Below are 16,494 nucleotides of genomic sequence, written 5' to 3' on the forward strand. Positions count from 1 at the left end.
TGCAATGTGTGTTTATATATAGTAGGGTGGGGAAGATGGAACACCCTTTCATCTTATTTTCTCGTTCCATTTGATAGTAAACAAAAACATTCATATAATTATAAAACCGCAACCTCACGACTCCCATAGACCGTTGTTAATTGCTTAAAACACGATCAGGATATTTGGATATTATGTGTTAAGTGTGTCCCATTTTCCCCCATCCTACTATATAAAAAGTAGCCAAAATTTATTACATTGTTTTCTATATCAGTTGATCTGTTACGTCATATTGTGGGATAAAAGAGCGCAATCCTCGCGTGGTGTTTCATACGTCACAATACACAACGTGGGTGAAAGTAAATTTACATCCAATGTAAAAAACAAACAAAGAAATAAAGCCGTGGTAGAAATTAGGTAAAAATGACGTAACCACCCCACGCAAAAATCGGCACCATCGGTTTGTAAGGAGATTTGAATGAAGGAAAAAACAAAACTCGCCAACTGAGGCAATCCAATTTCATCCTACGCTCGCATGACAATCGTAATTTCCGATTTAAAGCCATAGAACGCTGGGAATTCTGCATGTCCAGTCCAGTACTTGCGCGGAATGCCAACAGCTATACACGACAAACTATAAGTTGTTTTAGAGGAAAACAGAGAAAACTATAAAAGCTATTTTAGAAAAAAAAGGAATTAACTTTTGCACCTGATTACAATCGACAAGTTCTAGCTATTTTAGTTCTTTGTGAAATTGAATCACGAAAAATGAAATCAGTTTCGATGTGTTTCGTGTTTTACTGCATTCTGTTTGCTAACGAAGGTAGAAATGTTTTGTATTATAGTAGAGTGGGGAAGATGGGACACCTTTAGCACACAAAGTCTAAATATCCTGATCGTATTTTAAACAATTACCAACGATCTATGGGAGTCGTGAGGACGCGGTTTTATAATTCATTGAATGGTTTTTGTTTACTACAAAATGGGACGAGATAAATGAATAAAAAAGTGTCCATCTTCCCCCACACTGCTATATCACTGGTACCTTTTGTATTATTTATTAAACCTAATGTTTAAATTAGTGCATTCGGTTTGGACAAGATGGTTCATGGTTTTATCAACTTTTATCGCCTGTTTGGTAGTGAACGAAAAATATTTACAGAATGATGTAACCGCATCCTCGCGACTTTAAACGAGCGTTGTTAATTGTTAAACATACAAATATACTAAGTAGAGATCAAATCTAAATTCATTTACATTCATTCATTTAAATATAAATCCGCCTACCATCACATACCGCACGAGTTCTGTACAACTCAAATACAAAATTACTCCGACAATGATAATTAAACGATAATTGTTTACATTTCCTTTCCATCCATAGTCGGTGTGACGAATGCAGTTTGCGACGGGGATGAAATCAAGCGGAACGGGACAGGAGTAGTTCAAATAAAGGGAGGAAATGCAAAAACAATCGACCACTCGTGGACGCTAAAGAGCGAGCTAATGACGTCATTGTTAATCGTAAATATGACGATGGTGAACATGCACAGCAGAAACCGAGCCAACGTTTCTTGTGATTTTGCAATAGAGTATGTCGTGTTACCAGACGGTAAGTAACATCTATTAATGCCAATTGCTAGATGTTTTATGGATTTAACAGCCAAGCTTTTATTTGAAACTTTTTCTTAAATAGTTTTTACCCTTAGCACGTTTTAAACAACTTTCATCTCCTTCTAATTTTCTTTTCTGTTTTACCTCTTCAGATTTTTGTATTATAATAGTTATAGTAGGGTGAGAGGAGGGATACGATTTTATAATTCTTTGAATTTTCTTTGTTCATAACCAAACGGGACACCCAAATAGAATGAAAATGTGTACCATCTTTCCCCACCCTACTATAATTAAATATTTAATCTTTTTATGCAACAACTAAATTTTATTCAGGAAAACAAGTTTGTCACACCAACAAAACATGCGGGGTCTACATGAGCCCCAACATAAACATACCAAACACCATCGCCTACCAAAGCAATGAGTATATGAAGGTGGTGAATGCCAAATGTGCTACAGAATGGAAGCATGCAACAACATGGCCGCCTACATTATGCATCCAAGCTCGTCTCACAACTTTTGAACTGGATTTAAATTATCAGTTCATTAACTTGCCCGTGCCAAGCGAAACTACAAGTAATTTCCTCATTTTTGTGCAACTCGAATTGTAATATAGTAGGTTGGGGTAAGATGGTTCATGTTTTCATTTTTTTCTATCGTCCCTTCTGGTAATAAACAAATAATATTCAAAGAACTATATAACCGTATTCTTTACAAAAATATCATTGTTAATTGTTTAAAACACGATTAGAAAATATGAGATATCATGTGTTAACGGTACCCACCGCGACCTACTGAACACCCCTGTTATAACGATTGTCGTTTTCCGGCCACGCGAATTATACATTCATACTATCTATCATATTACAGCAGAAAACCAACAGACGACCAGCGCACCAACCACGGAAGCCAACTCCTTGCCAACCCACCAAACAGGCACTGGTGCACCACAACCACAATCCACCTTCGATTTTTTACTCATTATCGTTATCTTGCTAACAGTGGTTATTGTTGCTCTCGTTACTTTCCTAATTTGGTGGCTGATAAGGAGGTACGGCACATATGTTGTTAAACCATATCTACTGTGAAGTAACATAATTACAGTAAAACACTATAACTCCTGTATATATAAACAACATAAACTTAGTGAAAGTCCGTAAAATTATATAACTTTTGAAATGTAAAATAACGACGGGAAAATGAAATATCTACTGTTAAATAACAATTACACAGATATGTAAAACAACGTAAAAACTGTAAAATAACAAAACTTAAGTTTTTATTGTAATTACCATAACTATTGTTAAATATCATAATCCACTTTATAGAAAAACGCGCAGAAGAAAACACGAAGTGAGCAACGAAAACGATATTTATCCTTATGCAATTCGAAGAGGGATGCCCAGGACTGAAGTTACCCAACCAAACAATGCTAATGTAGATCGACCGTATGATATGGCGTGACCAAATAACACTTCACAACAACAACAGGCTGGGAATGAAGTCGGATACATGGTTCCTATGACTAATGTGAGTAGTGAGGTGGCTACCGTTGAACAAGCACCAGGAGGTTACCTAGAACCAGTGGGTTCGGCCATGAGGGTCAACGACAGCCCATACAGTGAGATAACAAACCCATCGAATGGTAGAGCGAGACAGGCATCACCGTACGAGATGGCAGGGCCTGGAAATGAAGCTAGTGCGAGTGGTTGTGTAAGCTCAAGCCAAGCAGATTATGTACCAATGTCTCCCAGTATAACTTCAAATGCGAGCGATAATGTTAAATACGCTCAGATTGCCCCGTATGGAATAATCAAGCCGTCTGAAGAAAGAAGAAATCGACACACACTATACGAAAGCCCAATCTTTACAATGCCAACAGTGCATGAGCAACCATCTGTAAGTGCAACAACACCTTCCTTAAGTGCGACACCTTACGCCGCAATTGTAGCGACAAGAAATCCGGAAGAGGGCGGTGTCCTTGAGAGAATACACGAGGTTGAAGTGAAATATAAATCCGTGAAGAAAAAGTCGAATCTTACAACAAGTGTTTGATATGAACCGAAGAACGAATAAAACACTGAAGAACATTTCTATATTAATATACATAGTGGGATGGGGTAAGATTTGACACCTTTTTATATCGCCTCATTTGGTAGTAAACAAGGAATGTTTACAGAAACATATAACAGTATTGTTACGACTCCCATAGACCGTTGTAGGTTGTTAATTCTTAAAAACACGATCAAGAAATATGGCTTTCATGTGCTAACGGTATCCATCTTACCCTACAGTATATTGTTTATTCGGCAAGCATTACGTATTGCACTGCAGTATTAAATCAATTGCACATAACGTGGGAGCGTATATTGAAGCAATGCATCAAGCAATAATATAAATAAACATTCACATTTAACTTTGTTGTTGTATGTTGGGTTTAGAGGGAACTAATCTATTTTTAGATGGCGTAAACAAGTCTTTATCGTTTAAAAAGGTATCATTTTCTCGTAATCATCACTTGTATGTTTACCAGTGCCGTCACAGGTGCATATAACTCGGGAACAATTTAAAATAGAATAATTGAAATTGCATACAAATTTAGCTCGGAAAGATCAATCTTTACACCAGTATTGTGAAGATTGACTTCATTTCTAATTTAAGACTGGTATAAAACTTGTTTCGAGGAAACTTGTCCGTACACCGTGACGTTTATGAACACATTGCATCCGCATACGCAGCGTAATTCGGCATAAACAACATATAGTGGTGTAGCTTGCACCAAGATCCGCTTTATTTCTCATCGCGTGTAGGCGGCAAATAAACACGGGTGAGTCAACGCTTCTGCACGTTTGCTCGTTCTGTTTACTATTATCAACGGTATCATAGCATGGAGGAATGTAAAGCAAAAACAATATATTTTGTTCCACGAGAAGATATAAGTTTGGGGTCGTTTCGGTTTAAAGAGACCGGATATAGACTTATAGAGCGATTGTCAGAGAAGAAGAGAACAACATTCGAAAACAGAGCTAGCATTGTTTCGTCATCACACGTAATAGTGAATATGACATCCGGCAAAATAGGTCGGACGTACATTGTACAACAAGTATGCAGGTTGAAAGGAATGAATAAAGCCGAATATTTAGAGCGCTTGACGCATTTAGGACTTTTATGAATAAGCATAGTTAGGGAATCTAGGTTGAATAAAGGCTGCAAAGGGACAGCGCTTGTTGTAAGACCGTAAGGATATCCTATCGCCTTTAGTAGTTCTACCGACAGCAATATACAGCATTAAAATCAAGATGGATTTAGGAGTTATACTTCTTGCAACGTGTATGTTAGGTAAGAATGTGGAACAAAAATCGTGTATTTTTAGCTTTGTGACTATGAATGTGAATAAAGGTAAATTATTTATCCTTGACGGGGTTACCATAGACGTAATAACAATGTGTTCTGTTTTAAATAATTTTTAATCTTAATGTATAGATGACAATTTAGTGACCAAAAAATTTCATGCTGGGTTCAAGCAAAGTCCGGTAAATATCTTGCCCAAAAACACGGTGAACACAATGGTAGCAGCGACGAGCGTCGAACCTGAAACTTTGACCTAGAGGCAGCCGCGCCAACCGCTGTTCCACCGCGCCGTTTTTTTTTTGTATGAATGACAATTTAGAAAACCCAATCGTAATCACCGTGGGTTGAAGCAGATGAGTGGTATTTTACCTGTTGCCCCGGCAACGGTATTTGTTTCCCTGGCAACAAAACATTGGCTTCAGATTCAATTCTTTTACACGCTTCCTTCACATGGTAACTACGATAATCATGTATGTGTATTTTTTAACAGGAAACTTTCTCTTGGTTGTTGGTAGCTCTGCCCCGCGAGCAGTCGTTGAAACTTTGCTTACAGACATCGAGACAGCTGTTCCAATCTACAAACATATCGGTTCCATATGGGAGCCTGTATCTCCAAAGGAAGACTTCTATATACTCGGTCAAGCAGTGAGAACGACTGTCCTTAGACCGCCTAAAGATTTCCAACTGATTGTGGGAAGGTATAGACTATTTGTGTAGCTTAAATAGGATTTTTGATATTTTAGAAATAAACAACAATCAATATTAGGTATACTAAGGTGGGGTATAATGGGACGTGCTTTCACTTTCCCGTCCATTTGGTAGCAAACAAAGAATATTTACAGAATTATGTAACCATTTCCTCACGACTCCAATAGACTGTTGTTAATTGTTTAAAACACGATCAGGATCAGGATATAACGGTATCCCGTCTCTTCCCAATCTACTTTATGGGAATATGGTAAAATCGCGAGAAAAACTTTTGTCAACATTATATGGGAAACGGAAATAAGTAGCTAAAAAACTTTACGAAATGTTTACTACGGATCATAGCAACAAATTAAACGAGCAATGTGTAGTAGAGCTACGAGCCATTTAAACGTTTAATTTTAAGTTCAATTAAATCGATATTTGTTTTACACGGATACAGGTCGGTGAATAGAAGCTTAGCCGAACCTCTAGACTTCGACCACCCATGGACGATTACACCAGGAAAACTAATAGTATGGAGAATGAATTGTCCGTTCGGATATGTCAGCCTCGGTGACATTGCGAGCAAATCAAGAAAACCAGATGTAACGAAATACAGATGCGTTATAAAAGATGCGACTGTTCCAGCTATTCGGGGATTAGTTGTACAGTAAGTTCGAATTAGGTAATGAAGTCATATTACGTCACGTTGAGTGTGACGTCATATTACGCCACCTACATTATGACGTCATTTTACACCACGTCATGTATTACGTCATACGATTTCACGTAAAGCATGACGTCATATTACATCACGTGAAGTATTGCGTCATGTGACGTCACGTAAATCATGACGTCATAGTTAGTTGAAAATTGTACAGCTCGGATCCCAACGGAGATCACGTGATGAGATATGTAGGACTAACCGCTGGGTGGCGCAGCCCGTTTTTTCTCATCGAGTATCTAACGTCACATATACAAACTGGCTTCTATTCATTGAGGGAATTATACACAGCACCTACACCGATGCCCGGGGAGGGTGAGTAATACAAGCAGTATAGTAAGTGTAATTACGAACTTGTATATTCTACGCGGGTGAGGTTCTACAGCGTGACAAGCCATAGGAACAGAGATTTAAGCCAGAGTTGGCCCATTACCCCAACACTCAGGGTGCTATCGAAGGGACCTCACCAAATGTTAAAGTCTGAACCAACCATAACATGTTTTATAGAAACAACAATCAAGACAGAGACAACGACGGTTGAAACCAGCACGCAAGTTAAAGGGAATAAAACTAAGAACCAGAACACCAACCTACAATCAAGTGATTATAAACTGTTGCTATTACTAACTAATATAAAACCACAGTATATAAATATATTGTTACCAACAAGCAACATCATATCTTCCCTAATAAGTCTTACCGTATGGCAGACGAAACGTCGGGAATACACTACGATTTTTCATACCAAATGAGCCGCTAAAATACTATTTACATTATGCCTGGTAGCAGAAGTAACATATCGTTAAGTTGTGTATTCAAGATATTGCAAAAAACACTGGCCCATAAATCAATGGTTTTAATATTCTGCTTTTACAACAGCCTACTTGTTTAAAACAGGATCAATGCAAAAAAAAAACGAACATGATACCGTTTACCAAAAAAGCATTATATTTCATATTGTTGTTTTTAAAATACCCCACCATATTTTTAGTTTATTTCCGCAAATAGAGTAACAAAGATCAAATCAATTAACAAAACTAAGAGGAAAATAGCAGCAAATTATATTGTAATAACCTGCACTAAACTAACATATATCTGCATACAGATCCCCCAACCACAACTATTCTAATCATATTCGGTTGTTTGTTGGGGTTCGTGTTCATTCTATTTCTGACATGGGTTGCTTATTTTTGTGCAAGGTGAGATATGTCGCTATGATACCGTTACATAGCTCCAACACAGTTGTCACTAATGGGTTGTTACACCTGTATGTTGTGGTAATGGACCAACTTTGGCTTAAACCTCAAGTCCCATGTAGAAGCTACCCACATAGAATAGAATGGTAAGGTGTATCGGTGTGATTCTAGTCTATGTAGCACTTGCTTTTAACTGGAAGTTGAAAATACTAAAGGTCCAGAACAACTGCTTTAGTGCTTCAAATTATGTATATGTCAACGAACCGTAATATTTAGAACTTAAATAGGTCGTTTTACTACAACGCATAAGGTAATGTTTACATGTACAGATATATGCTGACATCATAATACTTTATACAGGAAACACAAAACATGCGGTTACACCAAGGGAAAAGAAACTGGGGATATGGCGCTATCTAGCGGCGACTCTGCAAGGGCTACTAACGGTACAGAATATTCATACGCTGCCGATTTGCACACAAGTGACCTGCAAGACGACGATTACTCTACCATACCACAAGTACCTATGGCTAATAACTTGGAGATGCGGAGAAATGTATTGTACGAGCCAAGCACAGACTTTCACATGGTTCCTAATGTAATATACAACGGAAATCGACCGCAGTTGGTTTTTGGACCAAGTAACAATCCAAATGAAACACTAATGAACAATCCACAAGATAATATTTACGCAGTTGCCACGTAAGTTATGATGGCAGTTGCCACGTAAGTTATGATGGCAGTTGCCACGTAAATTGTGAGGTATAGTTACCACCAATACCACGTAAACTATAATGGCGCTTGCCATGTAAACTACGATGCTAACAGTTGCCACGTAAACTTTGGTTATAGTTGCCACGTAAACCATGATGGCATATCTATGGCATTACCACGTTATGTTTACGCTCTTTTAAGAAGTTAGTTTACGTTGATATTATGAGGTTACAATTGATTTATTTTGTACGTTTTATGTGTTGAGTAAAAAGAAAGAGACTGTTGATTGCGAGTTTACGACAGAGTATACAGATTATACCACAGACAATATAGTAGTACAGTTGCCGGTAAACGAGAGATTTACATTTCGTGTAGCATATACTAAAGTCAAATGCACTGTCTAGTATTTCTACACACAATGACTATGTTACAGTGTGGGTGCCCTATACTAGTGCTTATAATAATATAACGGAACACACAGCGAATTAATATACCTTCCCTACAATACCTAAACAAAAAATCTATAAGCTTGTGGTACTGATACATCAAACGTATTAAGCAGAAACACTATAAATAAAATCCAGGCTAGACGATGCTCCGCACACTTTCCTAACTATTTTCCTTTTTAATTATTTGCACCTTAATATTTGTATCCTTTATGTTTAGTCTCATTACACCTCCCGCATAAGGAGTCTAACACAAAAAAACATCGAAATAATTAAACAGACACGTTTACATCAAACATAAAGATTTTCGCTTCATAAGAAGTAAGTAAAACGTTAAAATATTAGGCAAAACATAATAACATTTAAACTAGACAAACTAATTCTATCTTGAAATAGTTGTACTGAAGCTACTCTAATGTAATACACCGCAATAAATTAAGTTGAGTATCATAAAAACAATAAGATTGGGAAATTCGCAAATATTCCTAACTATAATTTCCTTCCAAACGTTTGTATCTAAACTATATACTCACTACACCAGCACATTAAGTTTCCGTAGCGTAATAACACAATTCTTGAACATATCGCAACTTTTTCTGACTAAAACTTTTTTTTAACATTTATACCTAAACACTGCTCTAACGTAATACGCCACACATTCTATTACCTTAATTATCGTCACGGCGTTGTTAACGTCATCAAGGAATACGTCAGTGGTTGAACGAAGAGATTTTTCGAATCCCAACAACCATTGTGTGAATTTGTTCACCGACCCCGCATAATGTATATGCGATGCGAGAGCTGATGACACGATGCGTTTCCTATCAGCGAATTGCAGGGGGAGGTCTTGAAGGAGGATTTCCTATGTGGGGTACATTTATTAACAGGATTTAATACAATAGTATAACATAGTGGGGTAAGATACTGTAGGAACTTAATATCCGATGTTTCCTATAACTTTTCATTAGGAGTCAATTCAATGCAATAATATAGTCAGTGAATAGCGTTAGCACATAACATACCATATTTCCTAATCGTGTTTTTACACAATTACCAACGCCCTTTTTAGAGTCGCGAGGATACTGTTATATAATTCTGTTAATATTCTTTGTTTAATACCAAATGGGATGATAAAATAGAATTAAAACCTGGGCCATTTTACCCCAACCTACTATATACGAACCAACTTCCGTTTTTGGGTACATTGATTTTGATCGAGATAAGAGTTATGTATAATTTACAATAGAGCAACGTTCATTAGCCCAGCAGGTATCAACAATATAACACACTACAATATACAAGCCGACCAACTATTGTACTTACCATAGCGTTAAGCTGGGTTTGCAAGGAATCGGAATTAACAGGAATTATTCGATCCATGTCGTCTACTGTTGATTTCAATGAAGTTAACGAATCCTGAAATCATAAAAAATATGAGAATGACTTTCTTAACAATTGGTATAAAACCGTTTATGTATCACTACTTTGGTATTTCACAGCAAGTGGATATAGTTATCGTATAAATACTAATACCCTAACACGTGTTCAATTCAATGTAAATAATCGGCGAATGCTTTTTTACAGCAAAGAGATGTAATAATCGTTCATATACAACAATAGTTATTGTATAAATACTAACACCCTAACACGTGTTACTCACCAAGTTAAATGGATGAGTAAATGTAACTTGTTTATCCTCGCATGGCGGGCAACGACAGTCGTTATAACATGGATGTTTTGTTTCATACAACTTGTACCCGCTTACGAGTTACAATGTATGTAACTTTGTGGGTGATTATTTTGGTGGTATTTGCTCTATGTATGGCCGACAGCTTATACAGCTCATAAAAAAAACTGGGCTGGAGCAATTGCCGTTAAGTATCTTTTCCACAGACACACACGCCTACAATGGGAGCAGCACCAAGCCTCGAACCGAATATCGTCCGAGCCATACACGATCGCACCAACCACTGTGCCACAGCTTTAAATTTCTTACTTTGTATGAAGGAACTTCAGCGCTCAATTTTTCCGCCGTTTGCAATTCGTTTTTTAACTTGTGTTGATCGCCAGGCAAAGCACTTCCATCTTCACTTGTTATCTTCTCGCATCTGTTAATTAATATATTGTGAAATGAACATAATGGAATTAAAATTTTAATTGTTGGGTTTGATAATGTTAATAAAAATATATTAGAATATAAATTTTAAAAGAATATAAATCATTCACGAATAAATTTAGCAGGGTATGAGATAAGATGGTCCATGCTGTTTTCTTATTTTTAATCGTCACATTTGGTAGTAAACAAAGTATATTTACAGAATTATAAACCTGTATCCTCGCGACTCTAAAAGAGCGTTGTTATTTGTTTAAAACACGAATAGAGGGTATGGGATAATATGTGCTAACGGTATCCCATCTTACCCCACAGTACTATACAACAAATAAAGTTGAAACCAACAACTTGTGATGAAATTAGTCACCATGCAGGCAAACAAAACTAAAAATCGTACTTTTCTATGAACTGACGTATGACGGTGACGTCATGTTCAAACTTCTGCCATATATTTGATGCGTCATCAAGTTGATTGTTACGTAAGCGAACTTTATTCATGACGTCATTGTATCTGAAGAAAAACAAAATTCAAGAATTTCGCAAGCTGTTTTTAGATAATATAATTACTTTTTCTGAAGTCGTTTTTTAGTTTGTTCAGCAGATTTCGGATCTTTTAGAAGTTTCGCTTCCGTTTGAACGGTTGTTAGTCCAAGTCTGATTTGTTCAAGTCCGTGCACGAATTTCTGCATTGGTATATTAGTTTACTACCATAAATAACATTAACAAATGCATAACATACTCTGTGTTCATCTTTACGCATAGATACGTCATCTGAGCTCTCGCACGCCTCTAGCGGTCGTCCAAGTTCTTCGTCGGCATGACGTAAGCATTCCTCAACGTGACGTATTGCTGAGTCAAACTTTTCTTGATGACTAAGGTTTTCACCAAGACTTGTAACTAGGGCTTCAACGCGAGCATGTAGCTGGAAATATTTGTCGTTAATTTGCAAAGTAAACGAGCTGTTTTATTCTATGTCGGTATTCTCCTACAGCGTGGCACGCCATTGGACCTGAGGAATAGGCTTGAGTGGTCGATTACCTAAACACCCAGCGTGCTACAACCCATTAGTGACCACTTGATTGAAGCAATGCCCGTTAAGTCTCTTGCCAAAGGACACATACACCATGAACAGTATCAGTATCGTGCTTCGAACCCGGTTACCTTCGGCTATAAACAGGCACCTAACCAAAATAATTGTATAATACATGCTTACGGTGTCGATCTTAGCCCTGTCATGCACTACAATAATAATAATTTAAAGCAATTATTTCACCTGTTTCCATTTCCCTCTTACAGTCGCAAGTTTAGCATCGAGTGTAGTTGGACTTTCCAGCCCTTCAATATCGTTACATCTGCTCTCAAGACTCGCAAGCTCACTTTCTTTGCTAAACACTTCACCGGCGACCTCCTGTGCGCTGGCGAACTGGACTTCGGGGTCAGCTTGGGATTGTTCAAGCTCGGATAACTGTAAGGTTGGATGGTGGAATTGATCTTAAATAATTAGCCACATGTTGTCCGTTATAACCTTATCACCGAACGATAACACGACGTTTTAATAAAAGGACTAAACACGCCGTTTTATAAGTAGGGGTATAAGACTACGATTTGAAAAATAGAGGTTAGTGCTGAAGAGAAAATAAAAAAACAACAAAACCCAAATTGGTTGATTACCTTCAATTCTTTAGCTTTAATAAAATCTCGCAAAACAAACAAACGTGAAAAATTCATTCAAACATAAACGACCTGGCAACAATATGGACTACAGACTTGCTCATGCAATATCTAACTTTGTCTTAATCACTGGTAACCAAAACTAGTATACATATATAGTAGGGTGGGGTAAGATGGGACACCTTTAGCACATAATATCCAAATATCCTGATCGTGTTTTTAACAACTAACAACGGTATGTGGGAGTCGTGAGGATATGGTTTTATAATTCTTTGAATGTTCTTTGTTTACTACCAAATGAGACGAGAAAATAGAATGAAAAGGTGGCCCATCTTCCCCCACTTAACAATATTCGCCTGGTTTCAATGCTTCTATCTTCTTTAGACTAAATTATCACCTTCTACTATTAGTGTTATAAGCTAGCGTGTCAACGTATCGCTGAAACTGAGCTCTTTGTACTGAAACAAGACTTGTTTTGTCAATAGAATTTCTGAGTAAACAAGATAAGAGCAAATTATATAGCGCTCTTCATACCATGCGTGTGTAAGTACCACACGTTGTGTAATAACTCGATACAGTATCCGTGCGCAACACTTCGTGCTAACATAGCTGTTTGCTGAGATATTAAAGCTATTTGCTTTGTAAGGTGCTGTGATTATCGACTTAGGGAAAGTCCAGGGTTAAATATCAGTTGGAATTTGGAAACTCAGAATTCGGTGTAGTTTGGAGAAATATGAATGTAACTGAATTATCCTTGTGTGGCGGGACAACGACAGTCGTTATAACAAGAGAGTTCTGTTCCATACACCGCGTACCAGTTTTAAACCGACATCACGTAAAACTAATCACTTAGTTGCGACTCGTAGTTCTGAAAAGGTATTTCTCTGATATTTAATAGTCAGTTCTTGACGAACTTACAATATCATGTACTTTTACAACTTATCGAAATTATGTAGTATGGGTTGGAATAAAATGCTTCTTGTTTTATGTTGTACTGTGAGAGTAGATGGGACACCTTTAGCATATAACATCTAAATGTCCTGACCGTGTTTGAAACAATTACCAACGGTCTATGGGAGTCGTGAAGATACGGTGTTATAATTCTTTGAATGTTCTTTGTTTACTACCAAATAGGACGAGAAAACACAGTGAAACGCTGTCCCATCTTCCCCTACCCTACTATATAGCTATGAAGAGTTACAGTGCGTTGGATACGGAACGTTTCTGAAGCACTCTTGATAGAGTTACTTCACACACGGGACGCACTTGCGAAAGTTTAAACGCGAGTACATACTATCGCGTGAACACGTATAGTGCAACGCTAGCACAGGCGAAATGGCAATTTGTTTAACTATTGGTGCTATTATGGGTTATATATTAATAGACTATTAATAATAACAATATTTCATAGAATCGTGTTCTTTTCAGTGACATAGCAAATAGCTAGCAAATAATCTAACTCGTAATTCTTGTTTAAGTTTTATACAATATATGAATACGATAACGCATAACCTCGGCGGGGGAACTCCGTGTGTAATTTTATATGATACGCATCGTATGCTACGGCATCTTACACCCGATACCCGCATCTTACTAACCGGGGTTCGAAGTTATGCTAACAGGGTTACTTTCAACATTATTTATAATTGTCATTCATATTTATCTTCTGGGTTCTATACTAAACATGTTTGTTAATAAATATAAATAAAAGTGAACAGTAACGAACGCCCTGTATCATGTTACATTGCACATTCAAAAACTAATACCTGCAACTGCACGTCTTGCAACCATTGTGCGATTCCTGACATTTCTTTGTCACATTCCTTCCATTCGTGGTGAATTTCCTCAAGTTTAGATTTGCTGTGCGATAATACTTCGTCCACCTGGATAAAAGATATAATATGACGTTGAATGATTGTAGCTTAGTTATATGTGGCGGAGAACAACAGTCGTTATAACATGGGTGTTCTGTTCCATACACTTCGTGGCTGTTTAGACAGGTTTGCAACTATTTGGGCGAGTTTTTATGTAACTTTTTAATAAATGGCTGACAGTAACAAGATAAAAACATTATTGGATACAGGCTTGGAGCGCTAAGTTTCTTACACAAGGACATATACGCCCAAAATGGTAGTAGAGACAAGCATTAAACCCGTTCCTCTTGGGCTTTAACCAATGTTTCACGGCGCCGGCCAAGGGCAACTTATAACATAAGCAGTTTACCTCATTCACGCCGTCTTTCAGAGTTTCAACTTTCGCTTCCAAAGTTTTCTTCCCTTTATCTGTGCAACGTTGAAGCAATACGGGAAGACCAGACTCGAGTCTTTCCAGTGTTGCTCTCGCCTGCTCCAAGTGGTTGCCCACTGAGGTCTTTGAAGCGATTTCTTGATTTATGGAATTGAGGTTGCTGAGTCGAAACTTCTCGTCCACTAGTGAGGTGCTTGTATCGATGAAACTTTCAACTTGTTCACACAACAATTCATGCTCTTCCCATGCGCTAACGTGGTTCTAAAAGGAAAATTAAACAAAAGAATGAAAGTTATTTATCCTCGCATATCGGGGCAACGACAGTAGGTATAACACGGGTGTTCTGTTTCAAACACCTCGTGCCCGCTTACGAGTTATTATGTATAACTTTGTGGGTAATATTTTAGTGTTTAAAGTTAACAATTTAGACAACCTGTACTGGGCCACTGGGTTGGAGCAATTGCTGTTAACTGCTTTGTCTTGCCTAAGGACGCATACGCCCACAATAAAGGCAGCAACGAGCCTTAAACTCGGTATCTAGGGGCTAACGCAACAACTCAATGGTTTACTCTTTTATCGTTCTAGTCGGTAGTAAAAAAATATATTTCTATACAACTGTCTCCTCACGACTCTTAAAGAGCGTTGTTAATTGAGCTAACGATTAACTAATATAAGACCCCACAGTCTTATATTTGTTCAGTCACTGTTAAACCCCAGCCCTACGAATTCTATCTTATTCACCTTTATATTTTCATATTTCTCAGCAGCGGCTTGTTGCAATTGATTCCATTGTTTTTCGAGGTTTGAAACATCGGTGTAAAGAAACGCTGGCGATTGTTCGTCGGCGTGTAACTCCTTACCTGCGCCAACATCGTCTGCAACTCGACGGGACAATGTCTCCATGGCCGTCATTGTGGTCTAGTGTAAATAAATGTAACTTATTTATCCTCGTATGGCAGGACAACGACAGTCGTTATAACACAGGTTTTCTGTTTGATACACCTCATGCCCGTTTACGAGTTACCACGTATGTAACTTATTCATCCTCGTAGGGCAGGCAATGACAGTCGTTATAATATGAGTGTTCTGTTTCATACACCTCGTGCCTGCTTATAAGTATATATGTAACTTTGTGGGTGGTTATTTTTTATTTATTTCAATTGTTTTGCCCAAGGACACATAGGCCCAAAATAGTAAGCCCATAACCTCTGGGATAGAAATCGGCGCGCTTACCACTGCGCCACGCCGCCAGATGGTAACAATTAGTTTAATTACAATTACATTTCATTATAATAAACATAACAACTTACGTATACTGCCTTGCTAAACATGATAACTTCGGATGATAATTTATAAAAACTTTCTTTTCCTCGTTGAATAAAATTCCACTTCACTTCAGCCTGTTGTTAAACTAACTACACAAAACACAACGGACAACTTTTATTTCACTTTCGCCTCACAGACACTCAAGACAACAGAAACGACACTTGAATATGCAATCCTACGTTAATAATTTCCAAACCACTTTAACCGCACTTCTTTATACTTGAATCGTATATCTTCAGTATTCTAACTTTCTAATCAATAAGTGATGAAATCTGATCGTTCCTGATCTGAATAGTTCAGTAGCAAACTTTCGCTTTTTGACTGACTGTGTATTTCGCTTACTGACTGTATATAGGTTAAACTGGCTAGATTTAAGGCTAAGAAACACAAGGCTTGTCCTTCAGATAGTTTAATCCCTCGCTTGAA

The 16,494-nt window shown here is 37.6% G+C and overlaps 3 protein-coding genes across 4 annotated transcripts in view; 2 read left to right on the plus strand and 1 right to left on the minus strand.

Moving 5' to 3' along the window:
* The window catches only part of LOC100181629 (nesprin-1), a 108,649-nt gene that overhangs the window by 71,335 nt on the left and 20,820 nt on the right, over positions 1 to 16,494 (minus strand). Inside the window, exons 30-39 of the mRNA XM_026833916.1 lie at positions 15,484 to 15,660; positions 14,719 to 15,003; positions 14,262 to 14,378; positions 12,098 to 12,289; positions 11,564 to 11,746; positions 11,392 to 11,507; positions 11,222 to 11,335; positions 10,708 to 10,819; positions 10,035 to 10,127; positions 9,379 to 9,573 (exon numbers count right to left, since the gene is read on the minus strand). Of these exons, the coding sequence (XP_026689717.1) occupies positions 9,379 to 9,573; positions 10,035 to 10,127; positions 10,708 to 10,819; positions 11,222 to 11,335; positions 11,392 to 11,507; positions 11,564 to 11,746; positions 12,098 to 12,289; positions 14,262 to 14,378; positions 14,719 to 15,003; positions 15,484 to 15,660 (1,584 nt within the window). The remainder of the gene's footprint in view (positions 1 to 9,378; positions 9,574 to 10,034; positions 10,128 to 10,707; positions 10,820 to 11,221; positions 11,336 to 11,391; positions 11,508 to 11,563; positions 11,747 to 12,097; positions 12,290 to 14,261; positions 14,379 to 14,718; positions 15,004 to 15,483; positions 15,661 to 16,494) is intronic.
* LOC108949323 lies at positions 197 to 2,260 on the plus strand. Its single transcript, XM_026833975.1, has 3 exons — positions 197 to 802; positions 1,364 to 1,591; positions 1,927 to 2,260. The coding sequence occupies exons 1-3, from the start codon at positions 748 to 750 to the stop codon at positions 2,202 to 2,204; spliced, it is 561 nt and encodes a 186-aa protein (XP_026689776.1). The 5' UTR covers positions 197 to 747; the 3' UTR covers positions 2,205 to 2,260.
* LOC100176218 lies at positions 4,481 to 8,562 on the plus strand. Of its 2 annotated transcripts, none has more exons than XM_009859576.3 (7): positions 4,481 to 4,932; positions 5,435 to 5,642; positions 6,092 to 6,301; positions 6,513 to 6,670; positions 6,863 to 6,955; positions 7,461 to 7,554; positions 7,912 to 8,562. In XM_009859576.3, exons 1-7 carry the CDS (start codon positions 4,893 to 4,895, stop codon positions 8,255 to 8,257), a joined length of 1,149 nt encoding a protein of 382 aa, XP_009857878.1. In that variant the 5' UTR covers positions 4,481 to 4,892; the 3' UTR covers positions 8,258 to 8,562. The 2 variants fall into 2 exon arrangements, with proteins under 2 accessions (XP_009857878.1, XP_002130453.2); XM_002130417.4 differs by having other exon boundaries at positions 4,699 to 4,992.

The sequence above is a fragment of the Ciona intestinalis genome, chromosome 3 (assembly GCF_000224145.3).
Source record: "Ciona intestinalis chromosome 3, KH, whole genome shotgun sequence".
In the NCBI taxonomy this organism is placed as follows: Eukaryota; Metazoa; Chordata; class Ascidiacea; order Phlebobranchia; family Cionidae; genus Ciona; species Ciona intestinalis.

Excerpts from the sequence above, each read along its gene's own strand:
- LOC108949323 (XM_026833975.1), top strand. The coding sequence starts at position 748 with ATGAAATCAGTTTCGATGTGTTTCGTGTTTTACTGCATTCTGTTTGCT. Across the intron at positions 803-1,363 it reads CATTCTGTTTGCTAACGAAG|TCGGTGTGACGAATGCAGTT; the intron begins GTAGAAATGTTT and ends TTCCATCCATAG. Across the intron at positions 1,592-1,926 it reads GTATGTCGTGTTACCAGACG|GAAAACAAGTTTGTCACACC; the intron begins GTAAGTAACATC and ends AATTTTATTCAG.
- LOC100176218 (XM_002130417.4), top strand. The coding sequence starts at position 4,893 with ATGGATTTAGGAGTTATACTTCTTGCAACGTGTATGTTAGGTAAGAAT. Across the intron at positions 4,993-5,434 it reads GACTATGAATGTGAATAAAG|GAAACTTTCTCTTGGTTGTT; the intron begins GTAAATTATTTA and ends ATTTTTTAACAG. Across the intron at positions 6,671-6,862 it reads TACACCGATGCCCGGGGAGG|AAACAACAATCAAGACAGAG; the intron begins GTGAGTAATACA and ends CATGTTTTATAG.